The 24,617-nt window shown below is 46.6% G+C and overlaps 1 protein-coding gene across 1 annotated transcript in view; it reads left to right on the top strand.

Annotated features, from left to right (window-relative positions):
* The window catches only part of Entrep2 (endosomal transmembrane epsin interactor 2), a 102,618-nt gene that overhangs the window by 35,190 nt on the left and 42,811 nt on the right, over positions 1–24,617 (top strand). The window contains exon 2 of the mRNA XM_051148680.1: positions 3,279–3,413. Coding sequence (XP_051004637.1) covers positions 3,279–3,413 — 135 coding nt within the window. The remainder of the gene's footprint in view (positions 1–3,278; positions 3,414–24,617) is intronic.

The raw sequence follows: 24,617 nt of genomic DNA, 5'->3' as shown, positions 1-24,617 counted from the left end.
CAAGCTGCATATTTAATAGAACCACACACTTGTGTATACTGGCTTTTGGATTCTGAAGTTATAATTGTTTTATTTTGCTGCGTTGAGTATGTTCCTAGTGCTAAATCTCCTCAGTCGCTCTGAAAGTACTGAAGATCTGTCAGTGTCATCTTGTCCCAGTGGGTTTGGCAAACTGTGCCTTCCACTTTCAGAATAGTTCCAAGAGAGCCCCTGTCTCCTGTTTCACTGTGACTTGCTTGGTCACATGGATGGTCTGTTTGTTTCTTTATCTCTTGTCTGTATACATTACATCTTTCCTTCTTCTTCTTCTTCTTCTTCTTCTTCTTCTTCTTCTTCTTCTTCTTCTTCTTCTTCTTCTTCTTCTTCTTCCTCCTCCTCCTCCTCCTCCTTCTTCTTCTTCTCTTCCTTCTTCTTCTTCTTCTTCTTCTTCTTCTTCTTCTTCTTCTTCTTCTTCTTCTTCTTCTTCTTCTTCTTTCTTCTTCTTGGCTTAGTCTCTCATTTTGGTAAACTTCTCCCTTCATTACTTTTCTTGCCAAAATTGAAAAGCCAGGACAGATGTGAAAGTTAAGGATGCTGGCACTGTTCTGGTGGCAGAGAAATTGGTAAAACCCACAGTGGAAGCTTTCCTGCATTATCTACTGCAAAGATCCCCCAGAGGCCCAGTAGCTCCATTCAGTGTGTTTACTACATTTAAATGAAATGCCACATGTGGGACCTGGGACACAAACACTGAGTGTCATAGCAGCTTACTCTTAACTATGATGCACTGGCAACAGCTGAGATGCCCATCACTAGACTAGGCATAAAAACCCAGAGTGTATTCATGCTAAATAGCATGATGCCATGCACAACTCACCCACATCTAAATACAGTAACACTCTCAGAATGTGCAAAGTTAGGGAAACATGTGAAATTGATCAATGGATCAACGGTAAAAATACACAGATGGAAGCAGGTGAAAGACCACCAGAACATGGAGGGAGAGGATGAGCTTCCTGGGCACTGTGTGTGCTTTCTTTGCAAACAGCCCCATCTCCTAGAATGTGGTGCTGTTTCATGATACACCCCGCAGACAGCAGTGTGACACCAGTGTCACCTAGGGAGCCGGTGAAGATGCAGGTGATCTTGGATGCTTATAACCTTCTTGTTGGATGTTTCCTTTGGGTAATTTGAAAACTATTAGGCTTTTCATAATAATGTCATGCACGCATGTACTAATGGGCAAACCAGATAGATAGCTATACTCCATGAATTGTGCTGAGGGGGCCCGGCCCCCTCCATTCCCCAGGGCTCAGCCTTGTCTCTTTCTGAAGGTCGTTAATTCTGGAAAGAATCACAAAGCCTAGGAAGACTGGGACTCAGAAGTCTCATCCTATCCCTGCTGCCCACATTGGCTGGTGAGACCCAGTCACAGAGCCTCCATCTCCTGTGCTGGGGTGCACTGGGGTGAATCTGAAGAGGTCCTCCTGTGGATTGATACGGAGAAGTTGGGAATACAAGATAGCACTGGGAAAGCAAAGCTAAAAGGAAAAAAAAGCCTGTCTGATAAAGCTAGGAACGCAGGTAAACAGTATGATGGGCAGGCCATAGGAGCTCAGAGAGAGGGCGTGATGTAGACACTGTCCTGGGACATGGCTCAGGTGGGTGCAAATGGAAAGGCAGCATGGCATCTGGGGAGGTGAGCTCCGTACCCGCAGGGGACATGTCTGGTAGGGAAAGCTAACCTCTGATGAATCCATGCATATTCCTTAGCTCTGTGGACGTGGCCTGGCACCACACCCAGTGATAAGAAATGACAGGCATGATACATGGACGTCTTTGGCCCCATGCTTTGTGGTACATCATACAATGAAAAATCATTTGTTACCATTACACTGGGCCAATATTTGTCTGGGAAAAAGAGAATGTGGGCAATGAGTTACCTGGTGTGGAACATTCATCAGGATTTATTGGAAGTGGGGTATCTGCTAGTCTAAGGAAAAGAATTGGTTTTATGTTGCAGCAGCTTTGAATAAAATCCTATAGATTTAAGTGAATGTTTTTCTCTTTGGATATTTTATATCCAGGTTTTCAATTGTTTTTTATCTCCTTTCCTCTCAGGCACTGGCAAATCTGTTCTTTTTTTTTTTTTTCCCTTGTAGTTGAGAATCTCATATTTTGTCCTGCTTTACCATTAATTTTCCAAGCTATTTTTTTTTAACATATTCAGAATTTCCTGACAGTGACAGTTATTCTGAACTGCACATAGTATGACAATAAGTTGTAACCCCAGCAAAACAAAACAAGTGCATAGAGGTGGGGATGGAAACTGTGACCAAGCCTTGAAGATTAAGACAGCTTGAGTACTGATGGATGGGAAGGAATTTCCAGGGTCTTGGAGTGACACAGGGACTTTCCGAGAGAAAATTTGCCCCGTGAGAGAAGGTGGCAAAGCACACTGCCACAGACTGATAACTGATAACCATGTGTGATATTCAGATTATATGTATTTCTGTAATTCACCTGCAGTTTCGTGGAAATTAAGGAGTCCTTCAAAAACTTTTCCTTTGTGTGGGTGTGCGTATGTGCATGCGTGCATGCATGCATGCGTGTGTGTGTGTGTGTGTGTGTGTGTGTGTGTGTGTGTGTGTATGTGTGTATGACACATGTACCATCAGAGGACAACCTTGGGTATCTGTTCTTACTTTCCAAGTTGCTTAAAACAGTGTCTCTAGTGGAGGGAGGGAAATTGTGCTTGGGATGTACTGTTGAGAGAAGACTCTTTTTAATAAGCATAATACATATACGTTGTATGCATACACATACAAACATACACACACATATATGTATATATGAATGAATGACAGTGTCTCTTGTTTGTGTGTTTGTTGCTGTGCACAGCAGGCTGGCATCCTGTGAGCAGCTAGGCATTCTTCTGCCTCTGCCTCCCGTTTTACTCTCAGCATTAGGATTACAGAGACATACTACCTTGCGTAGCTTCTCACATACTCTGGGGAGTCAAACTCATATGCTAGTGTGTGTGAGGCAATCCCTTTACCCACTGAGCCATCTCTCTAGCTCTCTTTTTCTTTTCTTTTTTTATTTTTCCTTTTTAATCATTACTTCTAAAAAAAAATTGAGGTAATCCATGGTGTTATTTGTGGCCTTGGTCAATGAAATGGTTTTAGCTGTAATGGTAAGTTTTCAGTGGAGCTACTTCAAATGTCCTTACTATATATCTTACCTCGGAGGCCAAATGGCGCGTGCTAATGGTGAGGCTTGTCTGTGTTCCCGTTTAGATCAAGTTCGACAGCGTGGAGGTGTGTGTATGCTGTGAGCTGCAGCACCACTCGTCCGGATGCAGCAACCTCGGGGAGACACTGAAGCTGAACCCACTGCAGGAAAACTGTAATGCTGTGAGGCTGACCTTGAAGGTGAGGCTGGGCGCTGCCTGTGCCTGCATCTCTTCTCTCTCCTGAAGACTCTGGGGGAAGATTCATTAGCATATAGAGTCCCTTCAGTTTGTGATTGATTTAGGTTGGTTGGATGCTCAGGTACCATCCTTCAGGAAAGAGGACGGTAAAGGGCTGTAGATTGTCACTTGGAAGCTCTGCTTCCTGGTCCTTGTTTCCATCTTCGCTGTGTCATTTTCCCACCCCTGGACAGATGTGGAGTAGGATAAGAATGGCTGAAGGAATGACTCACAGATAAGGTTGCCATGGCGTCTTCTGTTTTCCTCATAGTCTCCGCTGTAACTCCATCAAGGGCAGTGTGATTATTCATTTTACTTTTAAAAAGACATTTAGGGCAGGTGAGATGGCTCAGTGGGTAAAGGCCCTTGTCACCAGGATAATGACCTGAGTTAGACTCCCCCTCCCAGGGCCCATGTAGAGGAAGGAGAGAACTAACTCCTGAAAATTGTCTTCTCTCCTCCCCATACACAGTGGCACACTCATGCGTACCCACCTATGAATAGTAAATAAATGAATAAACGTAATTAAAAGAAAGTTAAAGAAAGAAGTCTTATAATCTCCCATGATAATCTATGCTCATACGAAGCATCTGATCTTTTATAAAGGGGGCAGAGAACCCAGGCATGATGGTGCACTTTTAATCCCAGCACTCAGGAAGCAGAGGCAGGTGGATCTCTGTGAGTTCAAGGCCAGCCTGTTCTTCATAGAGAATAATAGGCCAGCTAGAGCTACACAGTAAGACCTTGTTTCAAAGCAAATGGGGAGGGCACATGGGGATGCTATCTGTATTATTCTTCCCCCTGTCTGTCTTCTTACAGGGGTTGTTTTACTGAAACCCAAGCTGGTTGCCTAAAAATAAATATGGACAGTCAACCCCCATCTTTTCTTGTCCCTCAGTAAGTGGCTGAAATGTTTGAAAAGCTCTGTTGCCATCAAAGGACCTCTTGGTTGGTGGTGAGACTGTGCTTACAGTATGTGGGGAGCGCTGGTGTATGGTAAAAAACAGAGTTTCCAAGGACCACAGGCTCCAAAGACAGGCGCCTCCAACCTGGGGGAAAAGAAGGAAGGTGGGACGTATCTGTGTTTAGTCTGTAGGCATTTTGCCTACCTGCCTTGTCCACATAGAAGAATGGGCCAAGCTCAGTGTCCTGGTACCCACCAAAGTGACAGCCTCAGTGAGAATGGAGGAAGTCAGAATTGCAGGTGTGTGTGTAGGCAGGGATGCTTTTTCTGGGACCAACTGTCCTACATTACATGCCAGCATAGTCCTTATCACCGTAGATGCTGGGGTCTGCTCAGGAGCAGTGCCCAATGCCTGCATGGCTGTTGACAACCCACTGCAGCAGGGATGGGCAGACATTACTAACTGGAAGACCTCATTCTGGTGCCCTCTAAGTGACTGCTTAAGCTCAGGTGTGCTTTCTTTCCACATTTAAAGGAACATAATCATAAAGAACAAGAATCATAATCATATAAAGAACTGTGTAGCTCTGACTATAGTGACAGTATGACCACCACTTCCTGGGAGAGCTGCAAGCTCCCAGGGAATCTGAGGCTCTGAGGACCACTTGCATGTATCAGTTAACTTTCTGGAAATAAAAAATCCAAATAACCCACTTCGAAGAGAAAAGGTTTAATGTGTTATATAGTTTTGCAATTTCAAGTGTGTGATCAAATGATGCCTTCTTCTCTGGGCTGTGGTGAAGCCTGCACGACAGATGAGCACGAGAAGACCATGTAATGGGACAAAAACCATCTCACCACAGGCAAGGGGGTGGAAGCAAAAGGAAAGGGCCAGGCTCCCATAATCCCCATGGAGGACGTCTTCCAGTGACCTAAGGACTTCTAAAGTCTTGCCTCCTAAACTCCTAAGGTCTTAATAGTTATTGTATGTACAAATGTTTGCCTGTGTTTGCCTGCTGACCACAGAGGCCAGAACAGGGTGGGGTGGTAATTATAGATAGTTATGCTGTTGTGTGAGTGCTGAGAATTGAACTCTGGTCCTCTATAAGAGCAACCATTGCTCTTAACTGCTAAGCCACCTCCACAGTCCCAAAGACCCATCTTTTAACAGTGGACCTTTGGCAAATAGTTAGCCAAACCATTCTGCTGATTTTATTATTTTATTTTATTTTATTATTTTTAGCTAATGGGTTATATAGAGCATTTGGTCTGTTGCCCCAAATTCCTGGACTTCTTGGAATCTTTATTCAGTGAGACCCAGGACCCACTTTTGTGAATGCTCTGAGGCAATGTGAATGGAAAGGAAACAATAGTTTGGGTAAATGATGCTTTCTTTAAGGTGCACACTCAATCCCAGGGTGGCCTGGACGGTGCAGTCTTGTCGTCATGTGCTGTTCTATGCTTTGATGAACAAAGGTAATGGGAATTGTTTTTATGGATTAGCCAAGTGAGGTCCAGGGATTCGGGTGAAAGCTGGCCAGCCTAGCTGATTGTTCGAACCTTGCTAAAGGCGCCTTCTCATGTAGGTACAGATACCCAGGACCCTGGTAAGAGCTGAAGGCAAGAGCCAGGCAGTGCAGTGCACGCCTTTAATCCCAGCACTCAGGGAGTCAGAGGCAGAAGGATTGCTGTGAGTTCGAGGCCAGCCTGGTCTACAAAGGAAGTCCAGGACAGCCAAGGCTACACAGAGAAACCCTGTCTCAAAAAACAAAACAAACGAACAAAAACAAAAACAAACAAACAAACAAAAAAAGAGTTGAAGGCAAACGCAAAGTTCTCCCAAAGTTCTTATTGATCTTAAAACAAAAAGCAAAAACAAAAGTCTCTCAAGGTAGAGGCTATCAGAGCTGATGGATGGCAGGAGGCCCAGAGGAGCCAGGGTTGATGATCGAGGTGGGAGGGACTTGAGATTAGAAGAGGAACTTTGCCCCTGCCTGCCCTCCCTCCCCCACCCCCACCAGTGAAGGCCGCTATAGGGAGTAGTAGCGCTGGGATGAGACCACACTTTTGCCTGAGATCAGCAATATGGAGACTACGGGAAGTGAGTGTCTGTCTGTGGCTCATTGCTGAACTCGTTCCCATTATCCTAGGTCTTTAGCATTTCCATATACGCTTCAGAATATGCTTGTCAGTTTTTCGGGTGGTCCTGCTGGGATTTTGATTGAGATCGTGAGGAACCCACACATAGCTTTGAAAATGTCTATTTAGGTTTTCTTTTATTTCAACAGTGTTCATCATCTTCATCAGCATGTGATTTTCAGTTTACAGATCTTCACCTGTTTGGAGTTACTTGTCCTTTTTTCCATTATTGGTGCTATTTTCACAATGCTTTAGAATCATCTCTTATTGTTATGTATGCATTTGGTGCTTCTTACTGACCTTGTATCCTGTGATCTTGCTAAATTCAGTTAATAGCAGTAAGGTCTGTTTGGTAGCTGATCCTGAGGCAACGCAGAGGCCATTTTACATCTCCTATTCTGTATTAGCCACGGCTCCCCAGACAACAGACCCAGCAGGGCCCTTGTAGACACAGACACAGGACAGGGTATATAACTGTCTCACTTGACTATGAGCGTTGAGAAATCTCATAATTGGCAGTGCACAAGTTGGAGACTCCCAAGATTCTGGCAGGGAAGCTCTGTCCCATACCGAAAGCTTCCGAAGCAAGGAAACAGAGATTGTAACTCTCAGAGGCCAGAGGATGTGGGAAGCCAGTAGTTAGGGTCTCAGAGTTAAAGGTGCTTGGAGTCCTTTGATGTCCCGGGCAAAAGAGGACTGAGAAAAGGCGACTTCGCCACCCTCACGTTCTGTGGTGTCTGAGACTCTGGCTGATTGAGAGGATGTCCAGCCACACTGAGAGTAGCCCTTCCCATTGGGCCACTGTTTTGTGTGCAGGTCCCCTTCACATACCTGCCTGGTTCTTTTGGTACCCTTCATCCAGTCTAATCAACTCCTAAAATGATCTATCACACACTCCAGTTTGGATGGCTCATTCTCTTTCCTCCATTTCTTACCGTAACTGGAAACTCCAGGACACGGCTGAACGGAGGTGTCAAGGCCACATGTTCTTTCCCTGTGGTTGTACAGCTTAAGCATACTGTTTGCTCCAAACTGCTCAGCGATTCCCATCATTGGATAGTGAAGTCCATTCTGTCCATGAGAAGATGTTGTATTTTGCCGGTCACCTGCATCTACTTAGGTCACCTGCTCACAGAAACCAGGCTCTCAAAACACTAAATACTTTTCATCTTTATCAATGTATTCCAGCAAGCAGTGAACATAGCTAAAGCTCTGGAGTCCAGACCCATCCTGCAGTCTGTCTATTTGTTTGTTTGCTTATAATAGGTTTTTTTTTTTTTTTTTTTAAATCTTCTGTAGTTTCAGCAATGGTGTTGGATGTCTGTGTAACTATCCCTCGTCTCTGGATTCTGTCTATGTGAGCATCCTAGGGTGGTCTCTGGGTCTTGGACCACTGAAGGGAAGGTTTTTTTTTTTTCTTCAGTTCAAGCATATTCAGAGATGCAGCTATTGCAGACAGACCCTTAGGTCATTGTTTAGTAAACAGGTTCTTGAAGTTTAACAGGACAACTGTGTCAACCGTGTCTTAGGACATCTCTGCAAACATGCTTTGCAACCCTTTGCTTTCTTGAGATAAGACGAAAGGGATTCAGCTGAAACAGGCAGGAACACAAGCAGAACCCAGGAATATTTTAACATCTTAAAACTATAGCTACACTCATCCTGTAGCTCTCGGGCAGAAACGAGCAAGCTATACAGTGCAGGGCAGCAGCATAACAGAACACTAACAGTTTAGCATGGGATCTTCTCTTCCTCTTTGGTCTTATACTCTCGTCTTTTGCAGGCTGATAGCACAGTGATTAAAAACTGACTTCTCAGTGGTGAGCCAACTGTGCCTCTCTTAAAACACCCTGCAGTCACTTTCCTTTGGCTATGTTGATGGTCCTGTGTGTATTAAAGCATTTTTCTCTTCTGTGACTGCATTTTTCTTTTTTCAAGACAGGGTCATGTAGCCTAGGATGGCCTTGAACTTTTGGCAATCCTCCTGCCTCGACCTTTGGACTGATAGAATTACATGTACGAGTCATAAAATGAGAACTCCTGGCAGGCGGCTGTTCCCTATTCCTAGCATTTCCACCAGGAAATCTGTCTGCACACTTACCTGTGTGCTCTTACTTACTGCCCATCCTTTTCACTACAGCTGGTGTCTGGCTGTATTTGCCCCAGGCGAGTTCTCCTATCTCTCCTCAGAGGCTCGGTCTTTCTTTTAGAGTTGGGTTGGTGGCCTTATGACCTGCAGTATACATGGGCTCAACACTAGCTGGGATTCTGCAGTGCCCAGTGTTCTGTCATAACTGGAAAGCGGTGCTTTTGCCAGCATCCTCAGCTTCTGGAGTATTTGGAATCCTGTTTAGAAGATTCTGTGTCTCTGCCAATCTAAACTGCCCCCTCCCCCAGCCGCTCCACCTGAGAAGATGACAGTCTTTTTTTGTTGTTGTTGAATATTTACATAGGGAAAAATTCTAAAAATCCCCCTAACACCTTTTCACACTTTTAGGTCCTTTATGACCATAAATGGTATTTACAATTCTTTTTTTTTTTTTTTTTAATTTATTCTTGTTACATCTCAATGTTTAGGTATTTACAATTCTTAAGTCTGGGACTAGAGAGATGGAGCACCTGGATTCAGTTCCCAACACCCACATGGTGGCTCACAACCAGCTGTGACTCCATTTCCTGGGGGTCCACACCTCTTCTGACCTCTGCTGGCTCCTGTAGGCACGTGGTGCAATGCATATGCTCAGGAGCATGCACATATACACAAAATAAAATTAATTAATTAAATTTAATTTTGAAAATAAATTTTAATTAATTAAATTAATTCCCTCTACGATGGAAACTGAAAATTGTAGACGGCGGCTGTCCCATCAGTTGGATCGCCACAGGAAACAGAGCCTCCTGCAGACTTACCCAAGTTGGATGAATAATGTGAATGAAAAATAAGATTTTGTTGGGGATCTTTGTTACTGCAGGGCAACCAAGCCTATCTTGCTTCCGTCTGCCTTGCCAGTTACCTGCATGGTCTTACTCATTGTCCATCTATTTTGTTAGAGTTGGTGTGACAGTTTGGGGATGTGATTTCAATAGCGCTTTTCAATGATTATTATTATTAGTTTCACTAAGGTATGTCTTGATACCATGTGCCCATGTGTATGTGTTTAGATTTTGCTTTTTTTTTTTTTCAGACAAGTCTCTTTTTTTAAAGGATTTATTTCTATTATTATGTTAAGATATGTTTCAGTGTGTGGACGAGTGCATATGAGTGCAGGTACACATGGAATCCAAAAGAAGGTATCAGATCCTCTGTGGCTGGAGTTACAGGCAATTGCCAGCCACCTGATGTGGTGCTGGGAACCTGACTTGGGTCCTCTGCAAGAATAGCGTGCACTGTTAGGCCCTTAGCTAATGAACCATCTCTCCCACCCCACACACATTTCCTTGAAGTATGTATTTGACTTTTTTTTCCCTCCCTAATTCAATTTATTTATAACAGTGGCACCTTTTGTGGGCCATTTTTAATACATGTTTCACAACTACCATTTTATTCTCATTTCAGACTGCATTTTCCACTCCAGCTCACTCTGTTTTTCTGAAATCTCTCTCCCTTCTGTCCCAGAAGCACTGCCTTTCCCGCTGCGTGCAGTGTGGTGCTGAACCCTGGCAGCCCTCTTGCCCGTCTTCGTTTTAGCCCTGGAGCCCTTGCACCCTGGGCCGGGCACTTGGACTGCAGCTGCCTTCTTCACCCTTTGTCTGGTCCTTCCTTCCCTGGCGGAGCTTGTACCATTTCAAGCCTTTCTTGGATCTGTCTTCTGAGCAACATGGCTACATCAAAGCGCTAAAGCAGAATCCTGGCCCCTTGAGCGAACGCAAGCGTGTGCTCCTTAAGTAGGCTTTCTTTAAGACTATTTTTATTTTCTTTTTACAACTACAGAAACTTCTTCCTCCGAGACACATAAATCTAATCTTGCTGTTGATTTGTCTCGTAATTACTGGTGCAGTCATTTTTAACATGATGTTGCTGTTGAAAACTTAAGACATGCCATGATGGATAACTTCCTCCTAGGAAGCAGGGGTCCCTTGGTGGGGGGTGGGGGCTTGTGTTGCTTTGCTAGTATTAAAGTCTCAGAACAAATCTGGGTGGTGGAGGAGTGGGGTCACTCTGCACAAGACTGATCTACACTGATGTTCATGGGAGCCCTGTTCAGCCTTTGAAGAGGCCTCCTGATACTCAGCGGAGGAGGAGAAGGAAGAGGAGGGGGAGGAGGAGGAAGAGGGGAGGAGGAGGAGGAAGAGGGGAGGAGGAGGAGGCAGTGGCTAGAGAAACACTTCCTTGATTGGTTTCCTTGATCTCTCCGATTAGGTCAGCAATCACAGTGGGTTCATTGATCTTCTGTATCCTCTCATTTGAGGTCTTACCTGATTAGTAACCCTCCATGTCTAAAGTCTCCATATTAAATTATAGATTACCCATCCTTTGATAGTTAATGAACTCAGTTGATGCTGGTAAATCCCACATAATTGGCTTGGCAGTCAAAGAGCTTTGATTTTGGTAGTGTTAGAATGAACTGGTACTGACTTAGTGAGGGATGGCTAAATGCTTGTTGCCTGATTGGTACCAGGCGTTCGTTACACTGGAACAGTCGACCAGCCAGGGAAGGTACCCAGGGCTATCTCTTGTGGCTGATGAGGAAGGGACTTGGAATCCAGAATAAGATACAGACGTTGAGTCTCTCATCCTGCATACAGTCTTTGCTGGTTTGGAGGCTCTGAAGCATTAGTACAGAACCCTGGAGGCAGAAGCCATCTCTCTGAAAGGTATTGACAGTCTCTTAAAGAGAACACCACAGGCTACAGTAAACTGTTTGGTTCTCTGGCCACCAAGGTGAGGACAGAACAGAGCCAACAACTGACAGGGAGCCAGAACCCCATTGTGCCGGGCTGGGGTTCTCGGATCTGTACGTACAGGAGCATCGTGACATCCTACTGCCCAGATGCTTGTTGTGTAGGGGAGAAGACCACAGCCTGGGAGAGTTTGGGAGGGACCTCTGGGTCCCCTGAAATCTAGACAATGAGCAAGTCTCCTTTGTGGGTCTCAGTGCCCCACAATTCCTTCCACTACCCCTGATAGAAAGGCATTTCTCTCTTGCTGTCTCTCTGTTTCTCTTTGGGGCACCCCTCCCCCTTTCCTGCTCCCCCATGCTCATTTAATCTCTCTCTCTCTCTCTCTCTCTCTCTCTCTCTCTCTCCTCTCTCTCTCTCTCTCTCTCTCTCTCTCTCTCTCTCTCTCTCTCTCTCTCTCTCTCTCTCTCTCTGTAATCAGAATTCCCAGTGACAATAGTGAGTCACTGCAACTGAAAAAAATCAAGTCTGTGGATCTTTCTAGATGAAATACCATCTATTCTTTTGTAAGACATGATGATGAAGAAATGATAAGCTTTAAAAAAAAATAGTGTTAAAAGATTGTATTTTCCAACACAAACCCAACATAAACCTGTGCCATTTTCAATGCAGCGTTAACATAAAATTTTAAGGTTATAAGAATCAAAATTAATTAGTGGAATATGCATCACGTGCTGTACTTACCCCCCCCCAAAAAACTCCTGGCTAACTTAAAAATAGTCATTGTAGTTTTACTGTAGTGACTATTCCAATTCTAATTCAAAACAAACTGGAAACCCATGTTGCATGTACCTGATTTAATTTATCAAGCTACACTAAACCAAATCACCAAAGAAAGCTAATGCAAGGGGAGGAAATCAACATTCCCAGGAAACCAGTGAGTTCCTGAGCGCATGTGTGCTCTTCCCTTAAATGTGTTTTGTCTGAAGGGGGGGGGGATAATTTCCCAAGGAACATAGAGACAATGAGTTAACTCACCATTCAATCTTGATCATGTTCTTACTCCTGCTAAGGAAGTGAAAACAGCTTGTGAATAAATAAGTGATCACCATTCTGTGGCAAAACGAGCACTGACTGGCAGTATGAAACAGCAGACCCACACACCCCAATTTATCAAATATTCATACAACATTGCACACATGCACACAACACATATACCCCACAAATGCACACGCTTGCACATACCACACACACATACACACACACACAGGCCTACACACATGAAGTAACTCTTACACCACGCTTATTGCACACATGCCACTCCCCTCCACACCCCTTCTAGGATTGCCCATCCCATTTTCAGAAGTGGGAATCTACAGAGGGCTGCTGTACAGACGGAGCACACCTCTACACAACTTAAGAACTCTTACCCCTGAGTTTCTAAAGGAGACGCTGGTGCAGCCCTCTGGAGATGGGATATATAGTCAGGCATGAAAAAGGTCCCATGTTCTTCTTCCCTGTGTGTGCTAGTAACTAGAAGCTCCCTGAAAGCGAAATCTAGAAGTGGTGAGCTTTCCTGACCATTAAAGATCACTTAGCCCAGAAAGCTGTCTCTCCTTCTAGAGGAGAGGAGAGTACCTCAAGCTCCTGAATGGCGCCTCTCCCCCCACCACCACCCCCCACTGCTGCCTGCCCTCTGATGTTAGTGACGTCTACTTTCCCCTGTATGGTAAAGATACTATGTTTTGTCTGGCACACACACTGACAAATGCTTGTGGCGCTGGTTGTATTAGCTGCCCTTTGAGAGAGTTGCATTGACTGGACAGTTTACTGTCCAGTTCTCTACTTATTGAGCTCACACCAGTCCAGACAGTTCAGAGGTTGAGGTAAAAGTGTTTTTGTGGCATATGTATAGTGTATGTTTATGGACCGTGTACAGTAATCTCATCCTATTAGCAAAATTGGGGTGGGGGGTGCCGAGCTCTCAGGGAGTAGCCTGTGAGGGCAGCCTAGTCAGACCTATTCAAACTGTCTTTCTGTTCTTCTAGCCCCATGTAGCCGAACATGTGGTGTGGATGGAAATCAGGAACACTCGTGGACTGTGCTCTCACGAGTGGGACCTGAGACACCAGACCTAGAGGAGACAGGGCAGAGGGCCACTCACTGCTTAGGACCAGTGTGGCAATGTGACAAGGAAAGCTACCCTACGTCTCTTTCTCTTCCTGGAGAAGATACACAACGGCCAAAAAAGGGAGCCAGGCAGAGCCCTGGAATGCCCTGCTATTAGCATCCCTTCTCCTATAAGAGCTTCCACCATCATCCCAGCACAGAGAATGCCCCCACCTCAAGGTGACCTCATGACCTAGTTGTTCCCCTGCACCACACTACCTCCAAATCACACCAGGGCAGCCTAACCTTTAGGCCCTGGCCTCCTTGCTTTTTAAGCTTCTACTCTGTTGAGGGTAGGAGAAATAAGCCCGTGTTTCTTGCTGTCCCTCCACACGTGATGTCTTCTGACACTAAATGTGTGGCAGATGCTTTCCCCAAATACCACATACATTGTCCTGAAATTCAGTTTGAATCTGACTCTTTCTACCTGAGCTGTGTCACCAAGACAGCCATGAGGGTGCTAGTCACTTGCTGAGACCCCACCCTGTCTCTAGAGCCTTGCTGCAGCTGCAGTCTCATTATTTCAAATGCCCAGAGACATTTTTGAGGTCTGATGTAATGTACTCTCCAAATGTACCTTCAAGATGTGACACCCCTCTCAGCCTCCTGCCGCCCCCCCTCCCCCACCAACACCATCCACCCAGATTCTTGCCCTAGTTCCTCTTGTAACAGCCACCTTAACAAAGTTGCTGTAACACAAAAGAATTCAACCAACTCCTGGTGGGGTTGGGGGTGGGGAGGGGAGGGGGCAGTCTAGAGAGGGTGCAGGTGCACTGTGGGAGAAACAGGTGAAATCCATCTCTCCTCACAGGAATCCACTGTGTCTTCCTTCCTGTTGTCTGTGGCACACTTAACATTCCAAGCTCTGGGGACAGGGGGCTTAGTAGTGTGTTGGTAGTTGGGGCTCAGATCTCATCTGTACACTCAAAAGTACCACAGTCTCTCCAGTGTTGCAATAAGGGGCGAAAGGGAGGATCTGTTAGCTGGAGCAGGAGGCTGATGTGAGTAGAGAAAGTGTCTGGGCCCAGCAAGCAGCCTGCAGGAGGAGCATGGCTCACACCTGGAAACGAGAGGCTATTCTGAGGGCTGTTCCTTGTTTTCAGGGTTTGCCCTTAGGATTGGACTGGGAGGAGACTGGGATGTGGAGAGGTAAATATACCATAGGAAGAACTGGGCAAGAGGGGGGGGGGGGGAAGGGTGGGACCCTCTAGAAGGCAGCACGACGCTGGTGGAAGGGAGACAGAAAGCACAAAGTGACTCCCAGGAGTAAATTGCATGAACAAAATGTGTGCAGTTACTGTGTATGAGTCATGCCAAAAGAAAGCGCTCACAGGTGAGTGAGTGAGTGAGTGAGTGAGTGAGTGAGTGAGTGAGTGAAGAAGGATATCATAGAATCCAGAGGAGGGGGAGGGAGGGAGGGAGAGGAGGGAGAGAGAAAGGAGAGGGAGGGAGGGAGGAGAGAGAGAGAGAGAGAGAGAGAGAGAGAGAGAGAGAGAGAGAGAGAGAGAGAGAGAGATATGTATTCAGAGCTTTCTTTGGGGCATTGATACGATTCAGCAATCAGCAGGCAGCCGGTTACAGGAACTTCCAAGGAATAATGTAATCACGGAAGAGATGAATAAAATTATTGCGTGTGGCTTTGTTATATCAAGGCCCGCAATGGAAGTAGTCAAACTGAGAAGGGTCACAGGAGAAAGCCAAAAGCCTGTGGCGTGGGACAAGCTGTGTTTAGGGGCAAGCTACTTATGGACAATGAGACCTGATTTTTTTTTTTTTTTTTTTTCTTTTTGGCTTCTGAGTGGCTTCCTTTGTGAGCTAGCATACACAGCCCTTTTAGTACATGGTGTTGTTTTCCAACCTCAGTGAGGTTAGTGGGGGTCGGGGAGCACGGTGAAGTTCGTTATTTTCATTCTAGAGGGGAAGACAAAGGGCCCCATAATATGCAGGGACAGAGTTGCAGTCTCACAAATGGTGGTAGGTCTAGATTTCTGGCTTCCATGCCTGACTTGGTCTGTCCTCCACCCCCAAGGTAATCTGCTTGCTAGAGACACAGTGGTGCCTGGAGAGCTGTGGCTAGCCGATGAGGCCTTGCTGCTCTCATGTATAGGATGCCTCCAGCAGCCCCCTGTCCCATGCACCTGCTGGCACATCTGAGAATCAATTACCACACACCCCACCTTGAGCATTGATTAGAGAGTTCAAAACACACACAGACACACACACAGACACACACACACACACACACACACACCATGAGAATAGTGTAATAAATAGCTCCAAGCTTTGCCTATCTGTGATGCTTGTATTAGTATGCTTCCTGTTGCTATAACAAAATTCTTGAGACCCAGTAATTTATAAAGTATAGAAGAAGCTTATTTCACTCATGAGTCTAAACACTGGGAGGCCCAGAAGTATACTGTTTGATCTCTAGTAAGGCAGAGGGTGTCACATTGATGAGACAGAGCAAGCAAGCTAGCTCAGGTCTCCGTTTTTTTTTTTTTTTTTTTTAATTATATAAAGCTGTTAGTACTGTCATGGGGGCATTCTACCCACAAGGCTTCATCTAGTCCTAACTATCACCACCACCACCCCCCTAAGGAACCCACCCCCAACTCCCTTCAACATATGCATTTAGGGTTAATTTTAATTATTTATTTTATTTCATGCATATGTCTGTGAGCTTGCATGAGTTTGTGGACACCGTGTGTATGCAGGAATTCACAAAGGTCACATGAGGGCGTAAGATACCATGGAACTAGAGTTATAGATGGTTGTGAGCTGCCGTGCGGGAGCAGGAGTGGAACCCAGGTCCTCTGCAAGAGCGGCAGGACTCTTAACCACTGAGCCACCCCTCCAGCCCCATGGAGGTTAAGTTTTAAACAGAGGAACTGTAATGCCCTATGACATACCCAGATGAAGCCCCTCCCCTCAGTGTCCCCATCTCCCCTCCATGGCATCAGTGAGTGCCTAGAAGCAACCACTGACCTCTCCCCCCACCCCACCCTCACAGCTGAACACGTCACTAAAATTTACATAAACATTCACCCATTAGTGGTGCGATGAGCGACTGGCCCTTTCTACCCATCTTCTTGCTCTGATCTTTTGCCATGCCCCTTGTGAGTGAAGCTGACTTGTTTCCAGTTTCTCTGCTGGGCACCCGATAGCCACGTGCACTTTGCAGCACAGGGTAGATTTTTCTCTGGCACGAATGCCTGTGGTGGGCAAAGAGTGCACCTGCCAGACTTGTACTCTTGCTCTCCATGGCAACTGCACTGACTGGCAATGTCATGGTCCTTGGAAGGAGTGTCTTTGCTTCAGGGTGCTATCACTTTACACATGACTTGTGGCTATTTGTGTCTCTATTCTGAGGATAGTCATTGTTCCCCGGTAGGCAATTTGTTCTTCGGTCTAAACAATTATTCTCTTCCATTCTAGCATCCCGATGTCTGTGCCTCACCCTTCTGCATTGTTTGGGTGCTGTTTGTCATAGCAAAACATTTAGCTGTAAAGCAAGCAAATTCAATTCCTTTGTGATTGCCATTTTTTTGTGTGTGTGTTTTGTTTAAAAAAAATTTCTTGTCCTGAAATCATAAAAATGCCTAGATTTTATGTTTCAAAACTATGCCGTTCACATCTGGGGCTTTACTTTGTATATGTTACAAATACCTATCTAAGCCTGAGACAGTAGCATGCGTCTACCATTCCAACACTCAGGAAGGAGGCTGGGGCAGGAGGGTTGTGAGTTTAAGGCTAGCCTGAGCTACATAATGAGTCCCTATCTCAAATATGCATATAATTTTAGTTTGTTTTGTCTGTAAATAATCACCAGCTGTTTCAAAAACAATCATAGCCTTCTTGTTTAAAGATGTCATGTTTCGGTTTGTTTGTTGGCTGGAAACTTTACTGAGCACACCCTGCTTTGGCAGGTTCACCCACTTCCGCGGTCCTGTGAGTCCTTATCTCCGTGTTGGTCCCTTCCTCATTTGAGGTGACTCTTAACTCAGATGCACCCACTTAGGTTCTAGATGCCTTTCACCTGCAAGAGGAAGACTCAGCACTGGCTCCCCTTCACTGCCCTCTATGGCGCCACCCTGCGGTAGGTCTGCCAGTCATTCCACAACCAGAGATGACTAAGACACTTCTCACAGATGAGGCTCCCCGAGCAGGCGAGCTTTTCTTTTACAGGTTTCCATTTGATGGAGTCACAGAGGCTCAGCAAGCGAGCAGGACTCTTTGGGATTGGAACCCACTATCATCCCTTAAACAGCTCCCAAGTGGAACTGTTCATCTCAGCCTCTGTTTGTCTCTCCCCAAAACAAGCATCCTCACTCCTGGTGGCTTAGGGTAGAGAGCTGGGGGTTGTCACTACTCTTACCTTTCTCTTCCACCTCTTCCTCCTCATCTCTTTTCTGTGCATCCTCAGGACCACTGTCTACTCCCTCCTGCATGGGGGTACATTGCTTTTATTCTAGCTACTTAGGAGACTAGGGCAGGAGGACCATTTGAATCAAGGAGTCCAGATATGGCCTGGCAACATTATGAGACCGTGTGTGTGTGTGTGTGTGTGTGTGTGTGTGTGAGTGAGAGAGAGAGAGAGAGAGAGAGAGAGAAGGAGAGAAGCTGGGGCTCTGGTGGAAGTCAGGAAGTGGTATCAGAGGGAAGGAGGAAGGGTGGCTAGATTTGTTAGGGGAACAGATCTTCCAGCAGCCGTGGGGACAGGCCTACGCTGTGCGGCTCACATGGGAGGCCAGGAGCTGATGAGGCTGCAGCTTCAGAAGCCACAGCAAAGGAAGAGGAGCGTAGGAGTTGATTCAATAAATGTCGCTCCATCATCCTTCTTTCGTTTTCGGAGACTTTAGTTACCCACAGTCAACCTTGGCCCAAAAATATTAATTAGGAAAGTCCAGAAGCAAACAACTGAAAGGTTTTAAACAGTATGCCACAATGCACAGCATGGTGAAACTTCATAGCATCCCACTCTGTTCCGCTGGGAACATGAGCCATGCTTTTGTCCGGTGCATCCATGCTGGGTGCACGGCCTGCTCGACAGTCACTTATGCTATCCGGCTTATAGGATCAACTATTGAGGGACCACAGTTCAGGCAGCCATCAGTGAGTCCAAGAGCAAGAGTAGTTGATGCTGGCCACAGAGGGAAGCAGGACGTCATATCTGTGGGCTCCCAACATCCACTGCGGGGCTTAGCGTGGACCCTCCACAGACACTGCTTCAGAGAGAAGACCAGGATGCAGCAGAAGAAACATTCCAAGGCCTCCCAGCCTGGCCTCCTAGCCTGGCCTCAGCAATGAAGTGCCAGGGCTATCCATCGGGTGGTGCCAGCCTTGGCCCTTGGTGGTTTTTTGTTATCTGTTGTGTGCTGTGGAATGGGGTGGAACACACCTGACCTGAAGTAGGCCCCAGCTGCTCTTCCTTCCTCGGCCCCACTCTCAAGCACAGGCCTCCCTGCCTGAATTTGCTTCCATGCTTGGGCTGGGCAGATCACTCAGTTGTTAACAGGTTTGCCATCCATCAGGACCTAGTTTCACTCCCCTATGACACAGATGTTGGCCCATTGGGGTAGCACAAAATCGCTCTGGGGAGATGAGGCAGGAAGATGGCACTGGTCAGCATTGGCCATCTCCAGGTCAGCCAAAGACTCTGTCTCAAAAAAATAAGGAAAGTGATGGGGAAAGATAACCCAGTATTAACCTCCAACCTACAAACACACACACACACACACACACACACACACACACACACACACGCACACACACACTACACACATATACACACAACACACACACACACACACACACACACATAACACACACACACACACCTCACCATGATCCTTAATGCCTTGCTCCCCATATCTCAAAATGAACTGCTATCTGCTTTGGCCCCAGTGGGCATTGAAGAAAACTGTCCAGTCAGGGCAAATGAGGAAAGAGGCACGCTGATCTCTTTCAGGGAGTGTGAGACTGCCAGTTAAATAGATTGGGAATGCTACTTCCGGTGCTAGACATTTGCCAAGCACTCAGGAGGCAAAGGCTAAGAAGATCACGTAAATGATGGTGTGTGTGTGTGTGTGTGTGTGTGTGCGCGCGCGTGCGTGCGCGTGCGCTGTCGCTGTTTCCCGTGAGTGCCTCTTCATTCCTCTTAACTTCCACCTTAATCTTTCTAGACTTTAATAAAACTGCTTTTGCTTACACTTCACCTTCTCAGGAGTAAAACAAGTCACCACGAGACAGAGCATTGAGGAGACAAAAAACAGTAGGATAATGAAAGGTGAGAGGGCGCCTGGCATTCGCCAGATCATTTGATCAAGAGGAGAAGAGGAAGACAGTGTAAGAGTCAGGCCCCGTGCTTTGGCTACATGTAGTTTTAGTCTATTTTCTGTAGCTATAATAAAATACCCAAGGCTGGAGAACTGATAAAGGCTAGGAGTTAATTGTCTCAAAACTCTGGAGGCTGGAAGTCCAAGAGCCTGGTGTTGGCACGTTCCTCATTGGTGAGGGCCTGGTGCTAGGTGCTGACAAGGCATGTTGTAGTGCCAAAGGCCGACCCAATTGTCTTTTGTGACAATCGGCTCTGGAGACAGCATGTTAACCCACTAATCAATCTATGTGTGCTTAACCTATGCATGGCCATTAATTGCCTCTTACGGGTCCCACGTCTGACTACCTCCCAAGAGAGGGATTGCATCTGGGTCGGTTTTGGTGGGCACGCTGGAGCTGCCCAGCTGTCTAATAATCAATAGTACTGATTGACTTGAGCATCGGATGGAAGGATGGAAGGAGCTTGTGAATTCCTTCTCACGTGCCTCTGATTTTAGACCCGGGCACTCGGGTGATTAACAGTTTGCAGTAATTATAGGTAATGTTTATTGAGCCGTGCTGTGTGCCAGGCGTTGCTGGAAGCACACTTCTGAACTAGTATTACCCTTGAAACCAGGCTGCAAGAAAACTGTGTTATTGCTCTTATTTAGCAGATGAAGACCCCGGGGCATGTGACATTAAATCCCAGAATCACACAGCGTGCGAAGGTCGAACAGGGATTCCTGGCCAGGCAGGGTAATTGCTCAGTTACTGCAGCTGTGGGGGAGAGGCTGGAACAAAGCAAAGCCAGCAAGGGACTGATTCCCTTCTGAACTTGTAAAATAAACTTGCTCACCCTTGCTTATGTTCAGTATCTTTAAACAAAAATACCTGGGAACTAGCAAACCATGTTTTCACTTGCTCCATCCCGAGCATGAGCTCTTCCCGACAGAATGCTTCTTGATGGGTGTGTTGCCCGTGCCGAGATTTCAGTGTGTTGTGGATTCTGCCTGGGAAGTAAATAGCCACTGGCTGAAGTCCATACTTCACAATGTAATGACAAAGCTCTGTGGTTTTGAGTTTTGACAGACTCCTTGGAAAAGGCAATGTGTCCCTTCACCCTGGGTGCCTTTCTGTTGTCGTGTGAGGGATAAATTGTCATTTTGACATGGAGGAAAAAGTACACTGCCTCTTCGATGAAATGGACATTACTGCCCAGGACTTAGGAGGTCACAACTCCTAAACCAGCAGCAGGCTAGATCAGCAGGTGTCTGTGTCTTGGAATTCATGAATGTGATTTTACTAATATCCCCACTTGCAATTTTTTTCTTCAAGGGCAAAGACTACATGTCCCCCCCCCAAAATAATGTTTGAAATAAGCCCTGTTATTTTCCTGAGTCTTAAATATTCTTCAATCATAAGTAAAAGAGTGGGATTTTCTTTCTATTTTTGGCTATCAAGAGATTAATTTGAACTATAGGGTTTCTCTCTTATGAATAGTTATCAGTTGCTGCTGTAATTGCTAATGAGAGACTCCAAGGCATGCTTTAAAGCAATTAAAACTCTGCTTCCACTCAACAGGAACTTAAACACAGGAATAATCGTCTCCACCAGAACTTCCTGGAAGCCCCGCATAATGGCTACAGCAGAATAACCCAGTTGTCATGCCTGCTTTCTGGGATGAGTTTATGGATGAGTTTCTGAGTTGACTGAAATCAGTCCCTCTGTGACAGTCAATCAAAGAGACAGGAAAATGAATGGCCCCCACCCTCCATGGTAGGCTAGTCTCGCCCCCCATAACCCAGGCCCCTCCCCCCAGTAACAAGCATCTTGATGGCCATGGAAGTGGTCCCAGGTACTGGTGTCTAAAGTCTGCGCTGCTCCCAGCCTCACAGATGAGGAAATCAAGCCCAGAGCAGCAAGGAAGGGCTCAAAGCCACACTCCCTGGAGTCAGAGAGACGGATGAGGAAGGCTGCCTGTACAGGGGGGGGGCTCTGTGTAACATGGCCAAGAACTGAGTCCCTGGGAGAGAGGGGATGGCTACAGTACTGTCTTCTGTCACAGTCATATAGAAGAGGCTAGAGAATTCTCAGTGGTACTTGTTCGGTACTGAGTGCTAAGTCACCTAGGCTTGGTGAGCACCCAGGTACAGGCGCTCTTCCTACCCATCAGGTTGTTGGACACAGCTCACTGGCCCAGGAGTGGATGCTTAACCAGATGAGGTCAGTAAGTGAATATCCTTCCTAAGCTGGGGACCAGGGACCAGAAAACTAAGCCAGTGTCCAGTCCTGCCAAAGTAGGTCTCCCTAGGAGCTGCTCTACAGAAACACAGGAGAGTGCAGAGTGAATCCACAGTGGCTGGCCACCCTTTGTAGACTAGAGCCCGCAAGAGACTGAAAGCCAGCTTTTGCCGGAGCAGGCCCAGTGGTGCTTAGGGAATCTGCATCACAGCAGGCAAGAGTGGACCGGGGTGTCAAGTTCTGCTTAGAGTGTGGAAGTTCGGCTGGTGGGCAGGTGAGTCAGAGCGCCAGACATACTTGACCATGACCTTGAAAGGCTGTGTGAAGGAAAAAAACGACACAGTGAAGACTCGGGTCTCCTCAAGTGGGGTCGGGGTGTGTCAAGAGGCTTTTGTACTCATGCCTGCTAAGGGTTAAACTACAGAATGTCCCAGTAGACTTTAGCTAAACAGGTGAAGTGAAGTCTCTGAGATCAGCAGTTTCTTCAGCTAGGAATAATAACTTGCTATCCAATAGGAAGGGCCTTAAACTTAGGGCCTCTGGACCCATCTGGTGTGTAAACAGTTCGTAGGAAACATCTCTAGCATTCGTCTTAGGGGAGGACACCCACCCCCCCCCCAAACATTGCTTCCCTTGACCTCTGTGTCAGTCTTAGAGGTGTGGACCTGTAATGTCACTGGCTGAGAGGGAATACTGCCACCTGAGTCCTCCCTTTGTCATGGTTTCTCTACCTGCCTGACCTCTCTGCTTTTAAGGCCCAATCCAACTGCTGCCACCTCTAGGTGTTCCTCCTGGTGCCCTGTCCTCCCCATAGCTCTCCCATGGGCCCTTGCTCCCCTGTTCCCACTAGAGGTTGAATATTGGGGCATCACCAGTGGCTGAGAAGCCATCTTCTGCCAAAGTGCATCAGACAGTGGTGAACACCGTGTCATCCCAGCTGTCTAGAGTTCCCACCCTGGAATTAAAGGAGGCGGGCGCAGGGAGACTGAATTACAGCAGGGCTGCCGTATTACACAATGGATCTCTGCTCCTCACTGCGAAATGAAGTCAATAGCTAACGAAGAGGCAGAAATCGACTGCTTTGCCTAATTCTGAAATCTAGAGAGAGCCCAGCCTGAGAGCCATGGGCTGAGAGGGCTGACTAATTGAGTTCTTCAATATTGACATTTTCTTTCAGTTGTGCCCAAACCTAATTGGCCTTCAATTCCTTAGCAAAACAGGTACTTTCAAGGTTGTTTTGAGAGAAAACATGTTGTGCCTCTGTGCGTCCCTGGGGTATTATTTGGCAGTGGGAGATGGCACACAGTAATAGAAGGCAGTGCAAGTTAAAAAATCCAATGTCCCCACGGTGCTACAGAACGGGGCTGTGAGTACACCTGCTCAGTGCTGGCTCCCAGGCATGAGCACTCTAGGGTGCAGTGAGGAGAGCGCTTTAACAGGCAGGCCAGCACCTGACTGGCCTCATATACGCTCTGTGCTCTATGGTGTTCTCAGCTTCAAAGCCTTTGTTTTGTTAAAATTTTTCCTTGTAAATCATTCCACGTGAAAACCGAGAAAACACCCCACGGCTTGTTATTTTAGCCAGTGACTAATTAGCATGGAACAGCTGAGACATTTTATGAGCACCCTTCATCCTCACAGGAAAGGGGATTGCTAATGAAAAGAAAAGATCTCTTTCTGTCAAGATGAAAATGGCGATAAAATAATACCTTGTTTCCAGGACCTTCCTGGCTCTTCCTTCAGGAGGATGAGAGAGGGAGAGGTGCCTGCAGGGTGGATGGGCTGACTGTCTCATGGTGCACTCAGGGGGACCAGGTGTGAACCTTCACTGTATTGCTCAGCATGTGCAGGTGGATGTCTTGGGTTTTGTTTGTTGTTGTTTTTTTGGTGGGTGCATATGTACCCCCCATGAAGTACAGGCTGTGCAGTCAGAAGACAAGTGGCTTTGGGGACCGTAGGAACTACACAGGTACACCTGCCTGGTCAGTGTGGGCCACTGCAGCCGAATGCTTACACTGAATGGCTTGAACAACAGAGCATTGTTTCTCTTTATGAAAAAAATAACCTGTGTTTGTATATAGGGTGTGTGCATGTTGTGCAAGTGCCTTTTCCCATGCGTGTGCTGTGGAGGCCAGATGTTAGCTTCAGGTGTCCTCCTCCGTCACTGCTCACTGTATGCTTTGAGACAGGCTCTCCCACTGAACCTGGGGATTACTGTTTCAGTTAGACTGGCTGTCCAGTAAGCCCTGGACATTCACCTGTCTCCATGTCCCTTCCAGCCCTGGGGCTGCAGACACCCACTGCTATGCCTGTAAGTAGGGATCTGAGCATAGAATACATGCAGCTTATATGCTAGAGGTCTGACCACAGCAAGCTTGGAGCCATCTCCCCAGCCCCAACAGGCCACATCACCCCATTGTCATCATTATGGGAGCTAAAAGTCCCTGGTGTGAGAGACAGCATGGCCAGGCTCTGAAAAGGGCTCTCTTCCTGCTCATGAGTGGCTGACATCTCATTTTCAGCGTCACACACCAGGGAGAGAGTGGTTGATCCGTCAGC

Source organism: Acomys russatus, chromosome 7, assembly GCF_903995435.1.
Source record: "Acomys russatus chromosome 7, mAcoRus1.1, whole genome shotgun sequence".
NCBI classification, from domain to species: domain Eukaryota; kingdom Metazoa; phylum Chordata; class Mammalia; order Rodentia; family Muridae; genus Acomys; species Acomys russatus.
The sequence above is the reverse complement of the archived record's forward strand: the minus strand, read 5'-3'. Positions and strand labels throughout refer to the sequence as shown.